The sequence below is a fragment of the Camelina sativa genome, chromosome 15 (assembly GCF_000633955.1).
Source record: "Camelina sativa cultivar DH55 chromosome 15, Cs, whole genome shotgun sequence".
NCBI classification, from domain to species: Eukaryota; Viridiplantae; Streptophyta; class Magnoliopsida; order Brassicales; family Brassicaceae; genus Camelina; species Camelina sativa.
In genome coordinates this window covers 15,600,440-15,624,392 of record NC_025699.1, presented here as the reverse complement: position 1 = coordinate 15,624,392, position 23,953 = coordinate 15,600,440, and the positions used below count along the sequence as shown (strand labels likewise).

The 23,953-nt window shown below is 41.3% G+C and overlaps 2 protein-coding genes and 1 pseudogene across 2 annotated transcripts; all 3 read left to right on the top strand.

The window, feature by feature from the left end:
- LOC104746882 lies at window positions 3,777-7,360 on the top strand (annotated as a pseudogene).
- LOC104746881 (30S ribosomal protein S1-like) lies at window positions 7,928-10,284 on the top strand. The gene is made up of 9 exons (XM_010468423.2): window positions 7,928-8,420; window positions 8,508-8,569; window positions 8,651-8,810; window positions 8,907-9,027; window positions 9,104-9,185; window positions 9,269-9,372; window positions 9,678-9,756; window positions 9,841-9,891; window positions 9,982-10,284. The coding sequence occupies exons 1-9, from the start codon at window positions 7,982-7,984 to the stop codon at window positions 10,063-10,065; spliced, it is 1,182 nt and encodes a 393-aa protein (XP_010466725.1). The 5' UTR covers window positions 7,928-7,981; the 3' UTR covers window positions 10,066-10,284.
- Window positions 10,759-13,205, top strand: LOC104746879 (transcription factor bHLH77). The gene is made up of 7 exons (XM_010468422.2): window positions 10,759-11,562; window positions 11,767-11,958; window positions 12,047-12,181; window positions 12,267-12,338; window positions 12,424-12,576; window positions 12,665-12,758; window positions 12,864-13,205. The coding sequence occupies exons 1-7, from the start codon at window positions 11,137-11,139 to the stop codon at window positions 12,899-12,901; spliced, it is 1,110 nt and encodes a 369-aa protein (XP_010466724.1). The 5' UTR covers window positions 10,759-11,136; the 3' UTR covers window positions 12,902-13,205.

Below are 23,953 nucleotides of genomic sequence, written 5' to 3'. Positions count from 1 at the left end.
ACGACTCGAATGGCACGACAGCGCGACTTGATCGGCACGACTCGAACGGCACGACAGCGCGACTCGAGCTGGATGTATACGCTTCCACTGAAACGATGATAACTTTTGAACCACTTCCGATTGGCTTGAAATAAACAGCATTGGAAAGATGATTCAATTCTCTACAACTTTGATGAAGACGTCAAAAGCTGAATCCCCCGACCGGTGGCACGACAGCGCGACTCGAACGGCACGACTCAATCTACGGTCAAGGTGTTGCTCGAGTGGGTGACTCGAACGACGTCGAACAGCGATCCAAACGGCGATGCTGAGCGATGTGTTCCCAACGTCTCCTAGATACCTGAAATACTCCAAAATGCACAATGTATGCAAGGATGATGCAAGAAATACCTAGACATGCAAAGTGTATAGAAAAGACTAGAAAATGTTGCAAAACAATCAGTTGTCCTAGCTAAAAGCATGATAAACATATGCTAAAAGGAGACAAAATATAGACATATTATCCATTGGTGCCCGCTTGGACGGTTATCTGATTTACTTGGACCGCGAGGCTTCGTTGCTTTGGGTATCCCTAACTCTACTACTGTTGGTTCGGTGCTCTCCACACCACGTCGTCGCCATCATCATTTCGACCTTACAAACAAGGTAGAACTTGAGCTAACCAAACTCAGAGATAGAGGACTATCCCCTGGGAAGGATGTCTCCCTTTGGAGACAATCTAACCTACATTTTCAGCCACGGTTCTCCTCGTCTGAAACTTGGAAGCAGCTTCGCCACCCAGGGCAGTTAGTGAGTTGGCATAGGGGCATTTGGTTCTCCGGATCTGTCCCCAAGCACTCCTTTATGCTTTAGTTAGCCGCTAAGAATAGACTAATGACGGATAATCATATGGTGACTCGGAATAGAGGTGTTAATACAGCCTGTGTCTTTTGCCAAATGCCAATGGAAACGCTTGAGCATCTCTTTTTTATTTGTCCCTACTCTTCACGGGTTTGGGCAGATTTATCCCGTCGGCTTTTACGAATTTACTACACTGGACGTTTCTCTCAGCTTCTCAACTTGGTGTCAACAACAACATTCTCTGGGACAGCTAGTTTCGTTCTTCGGCTTGTCTTCCAAGCAACTATCCACACTGTTTGGCTGGAGCGAAATTGGTGTCGCCATGGGGACACTCCGACCTCTTCAGATCGTATGGTTCAGTTCCTCAACCGGCTTATTCGTAACAAACTACTGTCTTTTCACCGGGTTTCTCGTACCAAGTATAGTTTTTCATTTATGATTTTAGCTTAATCTTACTTTCTGCACAAAGATGCATAATTGTACCAAGGACTTTTTTGGGTTGAACATAATTTAACATTCATTCAAAAAAAAAAAAAACCCTCATAGTATCCATAGATTACAAATTAGCTCTCAAAATTTCAAAAATACAAAATAACCACATATACACTAAACTTGGTCACTTCTATCTCCATCTCTTTGACGATGCTTAAGAAATTGTAAAGCCTTTTTTTTTTGCGGTATAATATAATTTTTACACGTAATCTCTAGTATGGTTTTGTTTGTTCTTATACTATACACCATACACTCTATACTAGCCTACTAGGACTCAAAATCTTTATTCAAAAAGTTTATGCTAAAATTTAAGATTGTAGTCTGTAGACTAGAATAATAGAATACAACAACAAAAACTTATAACTTACATCAACCATTTTTTGTTACTTAACTGACTACTGAGGAGTGAGGAAGTAGCACAACAAATACAACTGTTTCTGGATAACGACTGATTACATTTCATATTGTAATGTAAGGTTTCAACCTTATCACATTTGGTCTTGTTGTCTATAATTCTTTTTTTTTTTTTGTTTACTTCTGATTTAGGGCAAGTTTATCGGTGGGTTTTAATTTTTAGTCTCTTATGTACTGTTGTAATTTTTAATGAATATATTCTGTACTGTTTATAAAATAAGAACCCTTGAGATTATAATAAAAATCATCCTCTCCAATGGTAGGATATAATTTTGAGTCTTTTATTTTTTAAAATCTAGTTTTTTGAATCTAATCTCATTCAACTTCATCAGTTATGAATGAACAAACAACCAAAACAACATTGAGCTTTTGATCCAACAAGGACAATTCATACACTTCATATTAAGGTGAATTACCTCAGCCTCAGCGAAGTGCATATAAACAAAGTACCTCACATTTGGATCACTGTTTTCCAAAGTCATTGTGATGGGTCTTGTTGTGTTTGTTGGAGTCATCACTGTACTCATCACCAAACTCGAAAGATTGTAGACTGCTACTCTGCTCATACACATAGTGAAACCGATTAACCTTCCTTCTTTGCCATTTAATCTTGCCCCCGCTAGTACCCACAGCCCTTCCAATAAATCCAAAACATACCAAGAAGTCTGCAAACCGAAGTATCACATAACAATTATCAGAAATCATTAGCTCTAGGAAACGTACAAAGATTTTGGCAATTAGAGATTGTTTCACAACAATGGTTATGAGATGAACCAGAGGAGAATAAGTGGTTGTTGTTTGGTCCATGACCATGACCATCAGTTTGAATGGATCAGATATGATAAACAATCTCAAACTCAAACGATAAAACTACAAAGCAAACTCCCAATGTAACAAATCCCAAGGTTTACAAACTTGCAACAATCTAATTTCAACCTCCCCAGATTGTTCTCCACTTCATCCACCGAGAACAAGAACACCAAAGTCTATTGAAAATATAAAAATTTATGATGGCAGAGAGAACATTCCAAAATAAAAGTCTACACTTTCAAATCAACGAATAAACGGGCAAAGACTCAAAAATGAAGAAACTTTAATAGGTATAGAATCCACACAACTTGACAGAAACCCATCACGCAAGTTCTAAAAGAAAGACATGCTCTACTACCAAACCCAACAGCCTCTCACAAAATTGAAGAAGCTAAAAGCGAAATCAAATGAGAGAGAGAGAGAGAGATTGAGAAAGGATACCTTGAGAGAGGATGATCAAAAATCAAAGAACCCTAATTTGGGATAAAAAAATCAAACAACCCCTAATCGCGAAATCTCCTCCGCATCACCTCCGACCCCAACCTCTTCTTGATTCCATATCCTTCGATTCATCTTCTTCCTTTGTCGAATCGGGATTCTATCGCGAGAGAAAGAGAGAGAGACAGAGAGAAAAAGAAAGAAAATTATCTCGGGCATAATTTGTTTTTCTTCTTCTATTAATTTCTTTGGCCAACAGAAACGTGACACGTACGGTCTCTTATTCCAAATTTGAGTCTACTAAATAATAGGTCCTCTTATCTTTTTTTCTTTTATCTGATTTATTTTTAATCTACAAAACACTTAAAACCTCTCTTAAAATCTCTTAAAACCTCCCGATAAACAAGCTCTTAGAATGTCAAAACTCAGATATTTTTTGGTGAAGTTTTTACACCTTTATCATTTATTCATCTTCCTTCATAGAGTACGTAGAAAAAAAGGAAGTAGATATATAAACGTGTTGAGGGTAACCCACACTACCGTGTTGAGGGTAAACATGATTAGTCCATCACTAATCCCCTCCTCCTTTAGAATTAAATTCTAAAATAACTAATCCAACTTTAATTGGGATTTTCCTCTAATTTTAAAGGAAAGAAAAAAAAAAACAATTCCGTAGCAGTGAGGACGCTTTTTTAATTATTTTAAATCAATAAAAAAATCAAACTTTCCCTCTTTTTTGACTAACACGATCACATTCTCATTCTCTCTGCTCTTTAGCTCACTCAATCTCTGTCATTCTCTCAACGCGCCGCGCGTGTTCTCTCTGAGCCATGAAATCTCTTTCGACTCTCCTCCTCCTCACCACCGTCACCTTACTCGCTACATCCGCCGCAGACGACGGGACCGCAATCCTCGCTTTAGCTAAATCATTCACTCCTCCGCCGTCAGATTGGTCAACAACAACATCAACCGGATTCTGCAAATGGTCCGGCGTACGATGCACCTCCGATCTTCGTGTTACTTCAATCAGCCTCGCTGATACATCTCTCTCCGGCGTTATCGCACCTGAGATCTCGACTCTTACAAAGCTCAAATCCGTCGCTCTCCAACGTAACAAACTCACCGGTAAAATCCCTTCGTTTGCTAAACTCTCGTTTCTTCGAGAGATCTGTATGGATGAGAATCTTTTCGTCGGAGTTGAGATCGGAGCTTTCTCCGGGCTCACGAGTCTCCGGATCTTGAGTTTGAGCGGTAACAAGAACATGACTGCTTGGACTTTCCCACGGGAGCTCGTTGATTCCACGGCTTCTCTCACCACCATAAACCTCGAAAACACCAACATCTCCGGCGTTTTACCAGACGTTTTCTAATCTTACAATAACATCATCGGCGTTTTACCACCGTCGCTTGCAAAATCTTCGATTCAGAATCTGTGCATCAACAACCAACTCGTGGGGATGTCGGGAACGATTCAAGTGCTTTCGAGTATGACGTCGTTGTCACAAGCTTGGCTTCAGAAGAATCATTTCTCTGGACCTATCCCGGATCTCTCAAAAAGCAACAATCTCTTTGATCTGCAGCTCCGTGACAATCACTTAACCGGAACCATACCGCCTTCGCTCCTTTCACTCGGAAGCTTGAAGAACATTTCTCTAGACAACAACAGGTTTCAAGGTTCTCTTCCTTCGTTGCCACGGGAGGTCAAGGTAAGCTCCGACAACAACAACTTATGTGCCAAATCAGGACAGAGCTGTAGTCCTCACTTTATGAGACTCTTAAACTCCGGTGTTAGTGTCAGTAATAGCTCTGGTGGTGGTAATAGGGCTCCCGTCATAGTTGGTGTAATCGTGGTGGCGGTTCTTGTTTTTCTTGCTCTTATAGGGTTTGGGGTTTACAAATTTCTTACGAAAGGGAATTACAGGAAATCTAATCGGTCGGATCTTGAGAACCCCCGAGGTGGTGAATGTTCCAATGGAGCCAACAGCATCAGTGCGTTGAATAATCCTAGTAGTGTTCCTAACAACTTCCACGATCGAAACCCCCGAGAGATTATTCGTGATGATGTCTCTCTGAATGGTGGTGGTGAATGTTCCGATGGACAAGGAGCACATAGCGTCAGTGCGTTGAATAATCCTAGTAGTAGTGTTGCTGACAACTCTTGGGAACGAAACGTTCGTGAAGGTAGGATTGATACCATTCCAATGGCGTTTCTTAGCGCGGCTACAAAAGATTTCAGTAAAACGTTGGGAAAAGGTGGTTTTGGGGAAGTGTACTACGGAGAACTACCGGATGCCGATAAAAGAAAAGTGGCCGTCAAGAAGATGAACAGATCAGCAATGGATGATAAAGAAGCAGCAGATTTTGAGGCAGAGATAGCAGTACTCTTAAAGGCCAAGCACAAAAACTTGGTGGCTCTATTGGGTTACTGTGTGAACAAAAACGAGAGGTTTCTCATTTACGAGTATATGCCACAGGGACATATCTTGGAAAACATTTGTTTGAGTGGCGTGAACTCGGAGACTCTCCTCTGACATGGAAACAGAGAGTTAATATAGCTCTAGACGTGGCACATGGTTTGGATTATTTCCATAGCTTGGCTCAGCAATGCTTTATTCACAGGGATTTAAAGCCCGATAACATCCTTCTAGGAGATGACATGAGAGCCAAAATTGCTGATTTCGGATTCGTTAAGAATGTTGCCGATGGGAAATACTCTGTTCTAACAAGAGTAGCAGGGACGTTTGGTTATCTAGCACCTGAATACACCCGTAAGTCCCATTATTCCTATCTCTACTCATGTTGATTTCACAATGTGCCTTTGTCTTATATGCAATGCAAAGGGTTTATACATTCTGTCAATACGCCTTCCTTTTATTCTTGTGCAGTTTATGGGAAAGTAAGCCCAAAAGTTGATGTGTATTCGTTTGGAGTAATTCTTATGGAATTGCTAACAGGAAGAAAAGTATTAGATTATACATTACCAGTAGAGAGGACTCAGTTAGTCATATGGTTTAGAAAAATCATACCCAACAGAGAAAAGATCAGAGAGGCACGCGACAAAACCTTAGAGGTAGACGATGAAACAATGGAGAGCATTTACATAGTTGCTGAGCTTGCAGGACACTGCACGGCCCGCGAACCTCAACATAGACCAGAGATGGGCCACGTCGTAAACGTGCTAATCCCACTTGCAGATAAATGGACACCGTCTTGCCACGAAGAAGAAGATAGTTTCCAGATCGATGGGATCAAGAGTCTACCTCAACTTGTAAATAGATGGGATTGGGAAGACAAAGGATCATACTCAGACAAACAGGAACCAGGGATGGATCACGCAGTTAACATGCTGGACCCACTTGTAGAGAAGTGTAAATCTTCATGCCAAGGAGAAGAAGAGATTCCCAGGACTGTTGCAGACAGAGTGGTAGCTCTGCGGAAACAACTAGAATCAAAAGCATACACAGGTAGTATCGAGATCGATCCCGAGATATATGAAGCACTACGAAGACAAGTAGTCTCAGAATCATACCCAGAGATATCGATTCTCGAGATCGATGCAGACACATTTGAAGCTCTATGGAACCAACTAATCTTAGAAACAAACGCAGACTCGTCCGTAGCAGACACAGTTTCTGAGGCAGAGACACTTTTGGACGCAGACGCGAACACAGTCTCAGACAAACAACGACTAGACATGGACCATGCAGCTTATAAGATGTTGGCCCAATATTTAGCGAGGTATGATGATATGTCCTGCGAAGAAAAAGAAGAGATTCTCGGGAGTGATCCAGAAGTAATTGAAGCTTTATGGAGAGAAATAGTCTTGTGGTCAAGAAAAATTACAAAAAGAAAACAACTAGTCTCAAAAAAGCAGAGACGAGCCAAGGATCGCGCGGCTAACGAACTAGCAACGGAGAAACGTAAGCCGTCGTGCCAAGAAGAAGAAGAAAATGTCGGGATCGATGCGAGCATGAGTGTACCTGAAGCTCAAGGGAGACTTCTTGTCTCAGACACAGATTCTTTCTCAGACATGTACATAGACACACTCGCAGACACACTCTCAGACACAGACACACTATAATGAGAGAATGCATGCCCAGAGAACATGGAAAGCCTTACGCCGAGAAACAGAAGAGAGTTTGGAATGTGAACTACAGACATATCGAAGGAACACCACTGATAATGTTGAATGTTTCATCGAGACAAGATCTACTCAATCATTTCATTTTATTTTGTTTTTTATATGCAATATTTTTGGGTGTAACTGTAAAATAAAGAAAAAAACAATATAGTGAAACGTTTGTGCCTATTTGAAATATGGAGATTTGGATTCTTAAGTTACTATGTGATGTACGATACATTATTAATAGTTTATGTTTTTGGATTTTGGTTTACAATGATGCTATAACTTTTTTTTTTTGGAATATACAATTATGCTATAATACATATTGAGTAAACATAAATTAGATTCAAAGTCAAGGTGTTAAGAAAAGAAAGATAAGAAGGATTCCAAATCTCATGATCTTTGTATACAGAGACATGATCTCCCTCATTGGTATTCTGTATTGGTGTATGATAAGTAGTTTTGTAAAATAATCTCTTTAAAAATTAGTTTTACAAATCAAATCAAAATTTTACAAAATAAACTGATGGAAAATTCTCTATATTATTTCTAATTTATATCCACTATCAAATAAATAATATAGGCCCTGAAGACTTCCAAAAATATTTTAAGACTAACATATAATATAGTTAGTTTTATTCGATAAACTTGCAAAAACACAAACAATTAGACACTAACAAAGTCATCCACTTAAAATTAGCCACGTGTATAACCGACGACTTTTCTTCTCTAGCACCTGTGAGCTGACAAGTGCCACGTCACCTTCATCATCAGTCTCTCACTTTCTTATCCAAAATCCAATTATACCATTTACAAACTTCAACCTTCAATCTCCGCGGCGTTTTTTTGTTCTGCCGCGCAACAATGGCGGTGTTCAGTGGCGCTACCACATTGGGGTCTGTTTCATTCTCCTCTCATCTCTTCGACCAACAATCTTGTTTCCTCTCTTGCCCACTTAGACTCCTCCCTTCATCATCTTCCTCTTCTCCATCACATAGAAGCTCTCTGCTCTGTATCGTCAAATCCTTATCAAGCTCCGCCACCGCTGATACAGATAGAAACTCCGATCATTCACCCTCTTCCTCAGTCCTCTCTGCTTCCAATTCTCTTCTCAGTGACACCTCCGATGATGCTTCTGCTTCAGGACCTAGCGATTGGAAAATAGCAAAGGCTTATAGTAAAAGTGGTGATACATTTGAAGGTCAAGTTGAAGGCTTTAATGGTGGTGGCTTACTTATTCGTTTTCATTCTCTTGTTGGGTTTCTTCCTTATCCACAACTAAGCCCTTCACGTTCTTGTAAAGGTAATCAAAACTCTCACAAGCTTTGTTTTTAAAGTTGTTAGAAGTATCGATATTTTACATTGATGGTTTGTGTTTTGTTCTATGAAGAGCCTCAGAAGAGTATTCATGACATAGCTAAGACTTTGGTTGGTTCTAAACTTCCTGTGAAGGTAATAAAGTTTTCTCCTTTTGGCTTGTTTTGTAATCTATCTAATGTGTATATGGTTATTGAGGGTGAATCTTTATATTAGGTTGTTCAAGCTGATGAGGAGAATAGAAAGTTGATTTTGTCTGAGAAGTTAGCGTTATGGCCAAAGTATTCACAAAACGTGAATGTTGGGGATGTGTTTACTGGAAGAGTAGGTTCTGTTGAGGACTATGGTGCCTTTATCCACTTGCGTTTCGATGATGGTATTATTTGCTTTTACTGAAATTTCTTGATTGAACTTTTTTAGTTCTGAGCTTGTGACATTGATGATGAAATATTTGGTGGGTTGGTGTGTATAGGTCTTTATCATTTAACGGGATTAGTGCACGTCTCTGAAGTCTCGTGGGATTATGTTCAAGATGTTAGAGATGTACTACGTGATGGTGATGAGGTTCGGGTTATAGTCACAAATATTGACAAGTGAGTTTCTTCTTTTGGTTACAGAAAATTAATTAGTTATGATATAGTTTTTGATCAAGAGTTGTTCCGAATGCAGAGAGAAGTCAAGGATTACACTATCCATCAAACAACTGGAAGATGATCCTCTTTTAGAAACATTGGACAAAGTTATTTTGAAGGTTAGACAATGTCAATGTGATTGTGAATGAATGTGTTTCTGTCTCTCGCGTGATTTGTAATAGAAAATTGAATATTGTTACAGGACAGCTCTACTGGATCTCCTTCACTAAGCTCGAACAATGGGGATAAAATTGAACCTCTTCCGGGGCTAGAAACAATACTTGAAGAGCTATTGAAGGAAGAGGGGTATGTAGGCACACATCTTATAATTTACAAAACAAATTTATTTACCATTGCAGTCCTAATCAGCTCTCTGCATACCATATGGTTATTTACAAGAGAATCATAACAAGGATCACCTCTAGTCTACTAGATTAGTTAACTTATCGATAGCTATTGCTGGTTGGTACTTTTTGTGAACGGATGATAAATTGGATATTGTTAATTGCATTAGTTTTAGCTTCTATGTTTCCATCGAAAGATGGAAGAAAATCTGGTTCCATTGTGTAACTACATCTTGATCAGTCCTCCTTTTCATTTCTACATTGTAGCATAGAAGCTGTGAAAATCAACCGGCAAGGATTTGAGAAAAGAGTAGTTTCACAAGACCTACAACTTTGGCTCTCAAATGTGAGTTATGTTTCTCTTTAATATCCCTATAAGAATAAATTATGCTAGTGAAAAGTCTGATTCTAAGCGCGCCTGTTCACGCAGACACCGCCTTCTGATGGGAAGTTTGTTCTTCTTGCTCGTGCTGGAAGACAGGTAAATCTCAGAAGCTGTCTATTTGTAGCCAACTAGCCATATATAGAGATGTTCTTGGTTTGATTTTAAGAAAAATGTTAAACACTTCAGGTGCAAGAGATACACTTGACGACGTCTCTAGAACAAGGAGGAATCAAGAAAGCACTTCAGCATGTACTAGAACGTGTCCCCTAAGAACCCTACGAAACTTTCCCTTCAGCCCTATGTCTAGCTCTATGCATCTCAACTGTTGCCAATGTTAACTTCAAGTGGGAGCAGACTACTTTAAAATATGCTCAAAAGGCAAAAATGCAAATTCATTTGTATAATCACTTGTATGTCACACATGACACAAACCAATGAAAATATATGTGTATACTCAGAAAATGTTTTGGTTTCACATTATAAACTTCATTAACATATACAACTCAGAATACAAACATCAATTTGCATCACTTGATTAATAAACCAAAACAAATAATTCAAGATCTAAACCCCTTGCAAGTCAATTATTGACTTTTTGACACCATGTTTTGGTGAGTACTATCTGTTCTCTTTTAAAATAGTCTGCTTAACCAAGAATAATTAAACATGATAATTAACAATCAATTTTATCCTTTTGTTTGTTTTCTCTCCCACAACTTTCCTGTCTCTGCCATGCACATGCTCTCTCCTTCTCTCTTCTCTCTCTCTTCTTCTCACTCCAATGATTACAGAGGCCAGCCTAAGCAGCCTACCCACTTTCACCATCTAATGTTCCCACATTAACATAAACACACGTAAGATTCTTCTCCTTTTGAACTGTAAAACTCTCTCTTTTTTAATTTCCTAAATTAATTAGAATTTTTCTTATCATTACTTTTTTTTTTTTTGTCATTTTCTCTTAAACCTCCTTCTCCTTCTTCTTCTTCTTCCTCATCTTTTTGATCAGTAAAAAAAGTCACCGCCTCTTCTTTCTCTCTTTCCTCTCTACTTTGATTGATCAATCATGCTTCTTCATTTCTACTTCCTCTGACTCATTTCCTCATAGATCTTTCACAAAACCCATAATTGGGAAAAAAAGCTTACATTTTTCTCAAAGAGTTCAAAGTTACAAAATTGTCACTTTGTTTAAGAAGAAACACACATAAAGTTTCTATTTTTACTTCACAATTTAGTTGTTTCCACTTCAATTTCCCATCTTGCTTCCTGATTCAGATTCTGGGTCTTCTTCAGAATTCCCAGAGAAGCTGTTCTGGTCATCAAAGTTCTGGTTTTTTTTAATAGATGAACATGGATAAGGAAACAGAGCAAACCCTAAATTACTTACCTTTGGGTCAGAGCGATCCCTTTGGCAATGGCAATGACGGAAGCATCGGAGATTTCCTTGGAAGATACTGCAACCCTCAAGAGATTTCACCGTTAACTCTTCAATCTTTCTCTCTGAATTCTCAGATCTCTGAGAATTTCCCAATCTCCGGTGGAATCAGATTCCCTCCGTATCCAGGCCAATTCGGATCCGATCGAGAGTTTGGGGTACTTGGGTCACAACCAACGACGCAGGAGAGTAACAAGAGCTCGTTGTTGGATCCAGATTCAGTTTCTGATCGAGTTCACACCACGAAGTCTAACTCCAGGAAGAGGAAATCAATACCTACTGGTAATGGCAAGGAGTCTCCAGCTTCTTCGTCTCTTACAGCTTCCAACTCCAAGGTTTTTTGATTTCACAATCTCTCTCTTACTCTAATTCAAAGATGTAGACTTTAAGAAACTGTAGCTTTCTTGATTTTATGAAACCATATGTGTGTTTTGTGGAGACTTATCTTATTGACTTTTTATTAGTGTGTTTCTTGATGTTCCGGAAATGTTTTGACTCTGACCAAAAAAAATGGGTTTGGTTTTGGAATTATGATTCAGGTTTCAGGAGAGAATGGTGGATCCAAGGCTGGGAAGAGAAGCAAGCAGGATGAAGCTGGGAGTAGTAAAAACGGAATAGAGAAGTGCGATAGTAAAGGCGACGATGCTAAGCCTCCTGAGGCACCTAAAGATTATATTCATGTTAGAGCTAGAAGGGGTCAGGCAACAGATAGCCACAGTCTTGCTGAAAGAGTACTGAACACACCTTATCTATATGTGTTGATTTCAGGCTATTATGATGTTCACAGTGTTGATGGTTTTGCGGTGTGTTTGGTTTCAGGCAAGAAGAGAAAAGATTAGCGAGAGAATGACGTTGCTACAGGATCTGGTTCCTGGTTGCAACCGGATTACAGGGAAAGCAGTCATGCTTGATGAAATTATAAATTATGTGCAGTCCTTGCAGAGACAAGTTGAGGTAAGAATGTGTATTTCGTAAATGTTCTTGAAATTGGAGTTTGAATGTATATTAGAAATCTGAAACTTGCTGTCTGTTTCTTTAGTTCTTGTCCATGAAGCTAGCTACTGTAAATCCAAGGATGGAGTTCAATGCTAATGCTGCTTTATCCACAGAGGTAAAAATTCTGATTTTGAAGCTGCAATATCATGTTGCTCTGATAGAATGTTCTGTATCTATAATGTATGCGTCTGTATGTGTAGATGATTCAACCGGGGGAGTCATTAACGCAGTCACTTTACGCAATGGCTTGCTCAGAGCAAAGACTTCCATCAGCATACTATTCCCTTGGCAAGAACATGCCGCGATTCTCAGACACGCAGTTCCCCTCAAACGATGGATTTGTTCAAGCTGAGGTAGTTTAGTAGCTAATGTTCGATTCTAAAAACTCGTTTGAGTGTAACGAAAACTCAATCCTTTTTGTGTGTTTTGATTCAATTTCAGACACCAGGATTCTGGGAAAACAATGACCTGCAAAGCATAGTTCAGATGGGTTTTGGAGATATCCAGCAACAGAGCAGCAACAACAACAACAACTGTAAGAAAAATTAGAACCAAAGTGTGTTCCAAAGTGTGTTCCATTGAAACTTTAGAACAACATGTCTTATGACTAAATGAAATCTCTTTATCTTTTATGTTTCAGGTTCTGAGCCAACGCTTCAGATGAAGCTTGAACCATAGCTCTGATGAAAGGTCTCTTTGTTATTATTATCTCTCTGTACATACAGAAAACCAAGTAGTGATGAGTACGGAGTGAAACATATGGGAAAGTTAAATGTTTACTGTCGTTTCTTCTTTGCTTGTGGCATCTGTTGATTTCTTCTGAACCTTAAACCAAAAAAAAAACAAGAAAACCTTTCATATTAAGTATGTAAAAATGACAAGAACCTTTGTGAAACATCTCTGTATTATTCACAATTGTTTATGTATTATTGTTCTTGCTCAGATTTGTAAGAAACGGGAATAAATTTGTTCACGTCTTATATTATAACATGCAAGTATACAAATCCAAATATGAGTTTTGTGTCATGGACACGTTTTGGTTTAGTGAGAGATGAAACGAGGAACCTTCAAACCTTGCCCTGATCAGGATATATAACAAGCTTTGTAGAGCGTTAAATTACATCTTTTGGTGAACTATTTGACTCATACTTACTTCATAAACGAGAGAAATAACTCTATCATGTTCATGGCAGTAGCCACAAATAGAGAGACGCATTTTGTGATAGACACGTTCCATTTAGTAGCAGGTTGCTTGAATTGCACTAAACTTGGAATATAAGAGTACACATGTGAATCACACAGTTCGTCTCCAGATTCTCCGACAAGATCCAATGTTCTAAAGTATCCAGCCTCTCCAATGATGATAATTGTATGGTGATGCAAGTCATTATCAAAACCAATGGCGACTTTCTTCTCCTCGTCAATGTAGAAATCAGACCTTGTTATATCTGTAAATGGAACGTGACTACCAAATCTCAAGAACNATTCACAATTGTTTATGTATTATTGTTCTTGCTCAGATTTGTAAGAAACATTTGTTCACGTCTTATATTATAACATGCAAGTATACAAATCCAAATATGAGTTTTGTGTCATGGACACGTTTTGGTTTAGTGAGAGATGAAACGAGGAACCTTCAAACCTTGCCCTGATCAGGATATATAACAAGCTTTGTAGAGCGTTAAATTACATCTTTTGGTGAACTATTTGACTCATACTTACTTCATAAACGAGAGAAATAACTCTATCATGTTCATGGCAGTAGCCACAAATAGAGAGACGCATTTTGTGATAGACACGTTCCATTTAGTAGCAGGTTGCTTGAATTGCACTAAACTTGGAATATAAGAGTACACATGTGAATCACACAGTTCGTCTCCAGATTCTCCGACAAGATCCAATGTTCTAAAGTATCCAGCCTCTCCAATGATGATAATTGTATGGTGATGCAAGTCATTATCAAAACCAATGGCGACTTTCTTCTCCTCGTCAATGTAGAAATCAGACCTTGTTATATCTGTAAATGGAACGTGACTACCAAATCTCAAGAACTTGATCCACGACACCTCTTCGCTCTCAATCTTAGTCGTAATCCATAAGTCATACTCGTGTAGAACTGTGTTGTTGTGCTGAACTAAAACAGCAAGCTTCTCTTCTCTAAAACAAGATAAATTCTCAGAGTCACTACATCCAGTATTAAACGGCAGACGCAGAAGCGGGCCAAATCTCTCACTTGTAAAATCAAACAAGATTATGTGATCGTTGCGTCCATAGTTTCTGCCCTCTTTTGCGTTCCTTTTGGAAGCACAAAAGTAAGCGTTTCCCTTAAAAGAAAGGCCACAGTTACCATATGCTATACGCCAGTGTGGACTAGTGACATCATGAGTCGTCCATAAATCAGACTCAAAATCGTAAATTATTGCGGCTGAAGCTGAAGGAAGAAGGCACAGAAACCCTAAATGAAACAATGCCCCATCCGCCCATCGTGAGTGCGAAAAGCAGTCTTCTCAATGTCACACTCCCTCATGCGAATCTGATGGTACCCAGCCCGCAAATCCAACTTCGAAAAAACCTTAGCACCATCCAACTCGTCCAATAGCTGGTCAATCATAGGTATAGGGAACTTATCCGGTATAGTAGCTTGATTCAGAGCCCTATAGTCAACACAAAACCGCCAACTTGCATCTTTTTTCTTGACCAACAAAACTGGACTCGAAAAAGGACTACGACTAGGACGTATAGTACCAGCCTGCAACATCTCCTTTACTAATTTCTCCATTATCTCCTTCTGTGCATGCGGATAACGATACGGTCTGACACTGACTGCTACCAAATCAATCGCATGCTCCCTTCCGCGAATAGGAGGCAATCCCGAAGGTTCCACAAACACTGAATCATACTGTTGCAACACCTTCTCAATATCCTGCGGAACTTGCATCAAAGAATCAGAATCTACCTCATGAGGTAATAAACTAGCATCACCCGATCCCTCCAAACATGACGCAGAACCTTGTAATGCACACCCCGCAAGCTGGAACTCATTCTCACCAACCAACTTCACCAACTGGTTCTTATAAGTGAAAGAATATTCATGAGTGTCCCAGTTCACACTACACTGCCCCAAAGTCCGCAACCAGTAAACTCCCAAGATCACATCCACCTGTCCAAGCTCCAATACAATAAAATCAGATGGAAAAGACCATCCTTGTATATGAAAAGACAAATTGCGACACACTCCCACTCCCTTAACCATCACTCCAGTTCCCAGTTTAATATTGAGATTCGCACATGCCTCAACCTGAATCTGCAAACGCTCCACCATTTTCGGGGTAATGAAGTTGTGTGTTTCTCCACTGTCAATCATCATCAACACTTCACCATGATGAATTAACCCACGCATCTTAGTAGTCGCAGGAGAAGACAGTCCCATGAACGAACTATAAGACAACTCCATCAACTGTCCTGCAGCCACAATCTCAGTTTGTTCCTCGGGTGGACACTGATCCTGAAGAACTTCAACCAGATAATCATCCAAGACCGTGAGAATCTACAGTTCCTTGTATGCACATTCATGACCCCTGGACCATTTACCTTGACATTTAAAACAAATTCCTCTCCTCCGCATATCATCCAAGTCAACATTGGAGTGGTGTCTCTGAGGTCGCTGAACTGCATTAGGCACCTGCCTCTGCCTCTCAGTAACCTTGCTAGGCTCAGAGATCACCGGTCTCCCTTTCCAAGTCACCACGGACTTAGAATGCTGCACACGCGTGGACTGATCTGCTACACTCATTACTGCTCCAGGCTGCATCACATTACGCAACTGGCTTGTCTCCATTGATAACGCTATTGCTTTCACCTCAGGTAAGCTTTGTGGCTTCATCATGTATACCAATTCATGCATCTTAGGCAACAAACCGTTTAAGAAAATACCTTCAAGCTTATGATCATCAAGTCCCTGCACTTGCGCAGACAGATCTTCAAATTGGCGAACATACTCAGCGATCGAGCCAGTTTGTTTGATACAAAACAAACTCTGGCTAGGACCTTTCACGCGCAAGTTCCCAAATCTGAGTAACAAACGATCCTTGAACTGAAACCAGCTATCAAAAGGCGCACGATTATCCTGCCAATTGAACCAACCCAAAGCATCTCCAGCAAGATGCACCGACACCAAATCTAACTTCTCCGACTCCGAAAAACCTCCAATCCGAAAGTATCGTTCCGCTAAAGCTAACCAGCTATAGATACTTTCACCGGAGAAAACCGGAATCTCTGAGTTCTTAAGCAATTCCTCTCGCGAACTAGGACCTATCTCTCGACGATGTGAACCCAAGGGAGTTGAAAGTACCTTGCGACGGCAATTGACCGACGGATCTGCCGATTTCGGCTCCAATGAATCGCAATCGACATGGCGTGGTGACGGATGCGTCAATAGCAGCTTCATCGAATGTTGCAGCTCCGCAATCGCTTCCTTCACAAATTCCCGATCAGAAACCATCTCCTTCTGAATCGAATGCACACTCCGAAACAACTCCTCCATCTGCTTCTCTTCGAATTCCTGAGAAGTCTCTGAAACGATAGGCGAAAGCTTCGGATCGAACCTCATCTCACTCTGAACTTGCGATTTCTCTCGATCAAACGTCACGACGCACCAATTTGATAGAACGAAGATCCCAAACTCTCTCTCACTCTTTCTCTTTTCTGATTCTGTAACTGAATATGATACGATATATTTCTCAAAGATGAATGAAGTACAAAGTAATGATCAGAGCATCATATTCTCTGAATCACCACCCTTAAATCTCACGCAGGAGAAGTTTCTACAACATTCAACATAACTCTCATAAAAGACTAAACGATATATTTATACTCAATCCACAACAAGTTAGTTGCAGATATTATCCCTCTTCGTTTCCAAAATATCTCCAACGGCCATCACACGTGCTGAGCCCCACGTGATCTCTTCTTTCGCACGTACACCCGATGAAGCTTATCAGAGCGTAAGTAAAACTAAACCCTACGGCTGGGCGGCGAGGAGATATTGGTTTGATCCACCTCGTTTGTCCTTAATACGGATTCCAAACCACAAACATAGAACCATCGTTCAATATGCATAGCAATAAACCCTCGCACGAAAAGATCCGTGATAGCTTGACTTGTTCGTCAAGGCATGTAAGTTTGCCTTTGTGCTCTGCAGATGGATCTCCATTGAGAAAGATGCTCGTTAGGTAAAGATTGTTTCCCATCATCACGATCATCTGACACTCACCTTCCTTTGCTGCGGCTTCTGCTGCTTGATCAATGCGCATCTTCATCAAGCTCTCGCTTTTGGATAAATAGTTCCATCTTTTGTAAGTTAGTCGTACTGCTCTCATAGATGTCAATGGAACTTTAAAGAAAATCGCTTCTACCATATCCCTCGGAAGGTTAGAGATCAGCATCGTCGTCGTCATTATTTCAATTCGCAGGAACAAAGGCAAAAAACCCTATAGTCTTTTGTTTCTTCTGATTTATTTGCGGTTGAAGACACATAAACCGTAAAAGAAGTTGAATAAATTGTGGGCTTCAGAAACTAGTCGAGCTTTTTATGGTTGCACGTATAAAGGAAAGAGTTTGAGAGATTGAGAGTACAAACAAAAAATGTTAGAATTGTAACATAAGTTTGTAGCAAATAATGTATACATTACGACATGATCACATGATACACTTTTTATTTTAAAAAGATTCATTTGGAGTAGTGATTTTTTATATCTTTATTGGCCCTGCTTCATTTAGGGTTTCTGTATCTTACTTTCAAACCGCAATAATTATAAACCAGATGAAAAGTAAAGGGGATTGTAACAATGAAGACAACGATGATGATCTCTAATCTTCTACATGACTTCACATTTTTTTACGAAACAAGATTGAGGGAGTACGATCTACATAACAATAGACAGCATGTACAAAGAATCTGGTGTAATGTGTGTCGCATCCTGTTCCTGTTGCCCTGAGGATATATAACAAAAGCTAGTAGAGCGTTAAATTACATATTTTGTGAACTATTGACACATAATTAATTACTTTGTAAAAATAAATACACGAGGGAAATAACTCTATCATACGCACCTATGCATCGACCAATGCACCCCTAAACCGGGAAATCGGTTCGCAGATGTTACAATTCTTCCCCACCAACATAGATTCGTTCTCGAATCTCGAACAACTATCAGCCAAGGATTTCCGTGCAACTGTCTCTATGGCCCGCACTCCTCCGACCGATCTACGAAAGGTCATCTCTAGGCGATAGACTCACGCCTTTGCTCTCGACTTTTGGACTTTCCTTTACTCATAGGACTAAACCTTGAGTGTTTTTTGGCTCCTCATCAGACCTAAGTCTGCATGCCATAATGTTGGCACCTAATCGGGCCTAAACCCGCATGCCATAATATATAAGGAAAAATCCAATACTCGTCTCTCGGGTAGCCATCCTACAGCGCGCCCCCGGATCGTCATCCGAAGTCGATATACCAACCATACTCCCAAACCAGAATATGGCAGTACTAGGAGAACTAAAGTCCCCTAAGAGTCGCGAGCAAACAATTCTGAACACGTCTGAGTCCTATCCCTATCCAGGTTTCCTTCCTGTGGCTCGCATAAGACAACACAATGTCCTACCAACCACATATCTTCTCACTGGAATACCTCATGACCGCACAAGGACCATATACATGCCACAAGGTCCAAACAAATGTCCTAAACAGAACCGCCACCAAGGCCAAACAATCTGTCCTAAACAGGACCGCCACAAAGGCCAAACAAATATCCTCAACAGAACCACCACCAAGGCCAAACAAATGTCCTAAACAGGACCGCCACCAAGGCCACTCGTCCCGAAGGACCGTCACAAAGACCACTCTAGCTAAACAGCCCGCCGCGAAGGCCACATCTGGCTAAACAGCCCGCCACCAAGGCCACACATCTGGCTAAACAGCCCGCTACAAAGGCCACACATTTGGCTAAACAGCCCGCCACAAAGGCCACACAACTGGCTAAACAGACCGCCACAAAGGCCACACAATGTCTCAAAAGACTGCCCCACAGGGGCACAATGACTCAAAAGTCTGCCACTAAGGCCACACAAGCCCCTCCAAGGCTCTCCACCACTAAAATGGACAAATTCTAACTCACATAAAACTTTTCATTTTTAGCACTTTCCACTTTTGGAAACCTCTATTTCAGGAAACTTCCTCAAAAACCCCGCCTCACAGAAACTTTGTACCCCGAGCACCACCTCATCTTGTTATTGAGTCGCACAACCAACCACCCCAAGCGACCAAGTAAACAAGAGAGATGGGCTGGAATACTCCATTCCCGCTCCAGCCATGAATTACAGATGGGACCAGGCTAGATAAGCTCAAGTCACGGCTTGCTTCTCATACCACTTCTTAAACCTTGCCTTCATCCTCGCCTCTGGCTCCCAAGTCTGCTCCTCAACACCATCACAGTCCCAAAGGACTCTCATCAAAGGAATCTTCTTCTTCCGAAGTTCCTTGATCCTCCTCCTGAGAACCCTCACTGGTCTGGCCTACAAAGTCATGTTAGGCTGAAGATCTTCAGGAATCTTAGCCAACAACCGATCATCCTCACGGAGACACTTCCACAACATAGAAATATAAAACACCTTGTGGAACGCACGCATAACCTCAGGCAACTCTAGCCTATATGCTACCGGTCCCACCCGCTCAATCACTCTGAACGGACCCATAAACCTCGGACTCAACTTAGTCTCTGTCAATGACCTGTTTGGACCTCGCAACATGGCCATCTTGAGGTACACTCTGTTTCCTACACGAAACTCAAGATCTCTCCTCCTCCTATCGGTATAACTCCTCTGCCGATCCTGAGCTTCCTTCATGTTCAACTTGAGCACCCGAATCTTCTCTGAGGTCTCCTGAACAAAATCTGCCCCGAACATGCTCCTCTCCCCCACCTGAGTCCAGCATAACGGTATACGACATGGGCTCCCATACAAAGCCTTATAAGGAGCCATCTTAATACTCGCCTGATAGCTGTTGTTGTAAGCGAACTCTACCAGGTTCAGGTGATCTGCCCAATGGCCACCCCAATCCAACACACACATCTTCAGCAAATCCTCTAGCGTCTGGATCTTCCGCTCTGACTGTCCATCTGTCTAGGGATGATAAGCTGTACTCATATGCACCTTAGTGCCCATCTCTGCCCGAAATGCCTTCCAGAAAACCGAAGTGAACTTAGAATCCCTGTCAGACACAATACTANGCCTGATAGCTGTTGTTGTAAGCGAACTCTACCAGGTTCAGGTGATCTGCCCAATGGCCACCCCAATCCAACACACACATCTTCAGCAAATCCTCTAGCGTCTGGATCTTCCGCTCTGACTGTCCATCTGTCTAGGGATGATAAGCTGTACTCATATGCACCTTAGTGCCCATCTCTGCCCGAAATGCCTTCCAGAAAACCGAAGTGAACTTAGAATCCCTGTCAGACACAATACTAGCTGGCACCCCATGCAACTTGACTATCTCCTTCACATATTTCTTAGCCAAGACCGCTGCCACATCAGTCTTCTTAATGGCCAGGAAAATGTGCTGACCTAGTCAACCGGTCCACAATGACCCAAATAGCATCAAAAGTCCGAGACACTGGCAATCATACCACGAAATCCATCGTGATCATATCCCAATTCCATTCAGGAATGGGTAGACTCTTCAGTAACCTGCCAGGAACCTGGTGCTCAGCCTTCACTAGCTGACACACATCACACCTCGTGACACAACTATCTATATCCTTCTTCATCCCGACCCAGTAATAGTACCTCTTGAGATCACGGTACATCTTAGTCGCTCCTGGATGAATAGAAAACTTGCTCGCATGAGCCTCTCTTAGGATCTCCTGCCTCAACTCCTCATCCTTGGGCACACAAATCCGACCGTGCACCAAGATAGTACCATTATCTGAGACCTGATACTCTGAATTAACATCCTTAAAGGCATTCACCAGCCCCAAGTCCTTAGCCAACCGCACCCTACTCAGAAGATCTGCTCTATCAACCACCTCCAAACCCAACGGTTCCTGAGACACAGCACACAACCTCAAAGCACTGATCTCTCCTACCAGAGACTCATCTCCTGCTCCTGAGCCGAAGCTACCCTCTTCCAACTCAGAGCATCTGCAACCAAGTTAGCCTTACAAGGGTGATAAGCTATCTCCAAATCATAATCCGCCACAAGCTCCATCCACTGCCTTAGTCTCAAATTCAGCTAAGGCTGAGTGAATATATACTTTAGGCTCTTATGATTTGTAAACACATGTACCCTTACACCATAAAGATAAGATCTCTAAATCTTCAGGGCAAAAACTACAATAACCATCTCCAAATCATGAGTAGGATAGTTGTCCTCATGCTTCCGCAACTGCCGCGAAGCGTAGGCAATCACTTTTCCATGCTGCATCAACACACACCCCAAACCAACTCTGGATGCGTCTGTATAAACTACATAGGGTTCTCCCTGCTCAGGCAAAGCCAATATTGGCGTAGTATTCAACATCTCCTTTAGGCTTGCAAAGCCCTCCTCGCACTCCTGTGACCAAACAAAAGGAACATCCTTCCCTGTCAGCTTAGTCTTTGGGCAAGCCTTGCTCGCAAAGCCCTGCACAAACCTTTTGTAGTAACCTGTCAAACCAAGGAGCTCATAAAATCCATACTTCGTCCTTCTTCTACTCTTACAACACCGACGTTCCCCATGGTGAAGTTATAGGACGAAAGAATCCCATGCTCAACAAATCCTCTGGTTACTTCCTCAGCTCTACTAAACTAATAATCAAATATGTCAACATCACTCGCCGCCACCTGAATATCACCAATCAAAAATCCTTGAGAACTAATCATCTCATCTGTGACCACTCTTCAGGTCATCCATTAAACATTTCGCCTCTCCGACATTTCACATCCCCTTTCCGAAAATAGACAAGTCCTAACTATTCATAGAACTTTTTATTTATGGAAACTTTCCTTTTCTGGAACTTTCTATTCTTCCTTTGCAATGACACTTTCCATATTTAGAATCACATAATCCCTTAACCTATTCCACATTAAGATTTCATAAGAACTAATCATCTTATTAACTCTTCTCCAACAACATTTTCAATAAATTAGCAATACGGTCATATCGGTCTGAGCAAACTGTCACCACACTCACAGCACCCGCTGGACCTCCATCAACACTAGTTCGGCCACACAACTAAAATCCAAGATTAAACCACCATCAACTCTCAAGGTCTACATTCCATCGTTATGTTTATACTCACGTCCTAGGCATTGCTTGCTCCAAACTCCTCCACCCTTAATTTGCAACCTTTGGGCCATACCAATCACACTCTCAGACCAGCGTCTTCGAGTTATACCGTCTCACTCTTGGACCACAATCCTCAAGATCTCGGTAGCAGGAGAACTACTCATCCCCTCTACCACTCCCGGAGCCCCCAGCCCCTCGAGCTATCGGTATTCAGGGAAACCACCATCCCCTCAGGAGCAACTATCCTTAAGGACTATAAACATCTTTCGACCAAAATTAATTCCTGTGGTCAGAGTATAACATTTCAATGTTACACCTGCCCATTCAACTTCTAATATCCAACTGGATTACCCACCAAACAGAGATATATCTGCTCCAACTACATATGTCCATCTATCCGCCTCACTAGGCTCGATACCTCTCGAGAAGAATCTCACACCGGCGTCTACAACTGCTCCATCCTCCTAACATAAGAAGGAAAGTCCTCAACATCCACAGCCCTCGGCTCCACCCCGCCACATGCGGTACAACTGGAGCCTGCACTGGTACCCCTCTCGGTAACCGCTCCAACAGCACGCCAACAGATCCGCCAAGCGATCATCTCGACCTAGGGCTACACCTGCTGCAACCCCACATCTGGGTTCCCAGCAACCCCGGCACGCTCACCGGCTAACCTCTCTGGTCCCTCCTGATACGCTTGCGACCCTCTGACGTACCTCCTCGTGGAACTCTGGACCACACACTCGCTGGCCTCGGGACCCGCCCGACCATGACCATGAACACGTCCCCATCCACGACCAACAACCCAAACACCTTTAACCACTGCACTTCCAAGAACCGAGGCTAACAAGCAATCTTAACATAACAAAAAACATAAACTCACCGTGGAATCACACTGTAGGCTCAAAGAGGATGTTCTAGGACTCCATGCCACACACAATTGACTAACTCACATAATCAATCAAAGCATGCAAATCCCAAACATCTACAGCACAAAGCCTAGTGAACCCAAACCTAGAACTGTAAGGGCTCTGATACCAAACTGAAACGACCAGACCCATTTCAAAAAATAAAAATAAATAATAATAGTAATAATAAACTACAACTAATGGTTCCATACCCACTAGCCACCTAACCACATTCACAATCAACAGCGGAATAACAAATATCAATATCCAATAAATATCCAATAATTATAACATAACAATATCCAAAATTCAACCAACAGGAATCATAGAACCAACAACCTAGCAATGTTTCTAATGACCCAACTCTAGCAACCTAGCAATGCTAGACAACAACCAATTGAGTCCCTAGAACATCCTCCTCTTCATTGCCTTGATTCCACGATTACACTTTGCCTTTACCTGCACCACAAACACATATTGCAATGCATGAGTATTTTATAAAC

Excerpts from the sequence above, each read along its gene's own strand:
- LOC104746879 (XM_010468422.2), top strand. The coding sequence starts at position 11,137 with ATGAACATGGATAAGGAAACAGAGCAAACCCTAAATTACTTACCTTTG. Across the intron at positions 11,563-11,766 it reads TTACAGCTTCCAACTCCAAG|GTTTCAGGAGAGAATGGTGG; the intron begins GTTTTTTGATTT and ends ATTATGATTCAG. Across the intron at positions 11,959-12,046 it reads GCCACAGTCTTGCTGAAAGA|GCAAGAAGAGAAAAGATTAG; the intron begins GTACTGAACACA and ends GTTTGGTTTCAG.
- LOC104746881 (XM_010468423.2), top strand. The coding sequence starts at position 7,982 with ATGGCGGTGTTCAGTGGCGCTACCACATTGGGGTCTGTTTCATTCTCC. Across the intron at positions 9,373-9,677 it reads GAGCTATTGAAGGAAGAGGG|CATAGAAGCTGTGAAAATCA; the intron begins GTATGTAGGCAC and ends TCTACATTGTAG. Across the intron at positions 9,892-9,981 it reads TTGCTCGTGCTGGAAGACAG|GTGCAAGAGATACACTTGAC; the intron begins GTAAATCTCAGA and ends TAAACACTTCAG.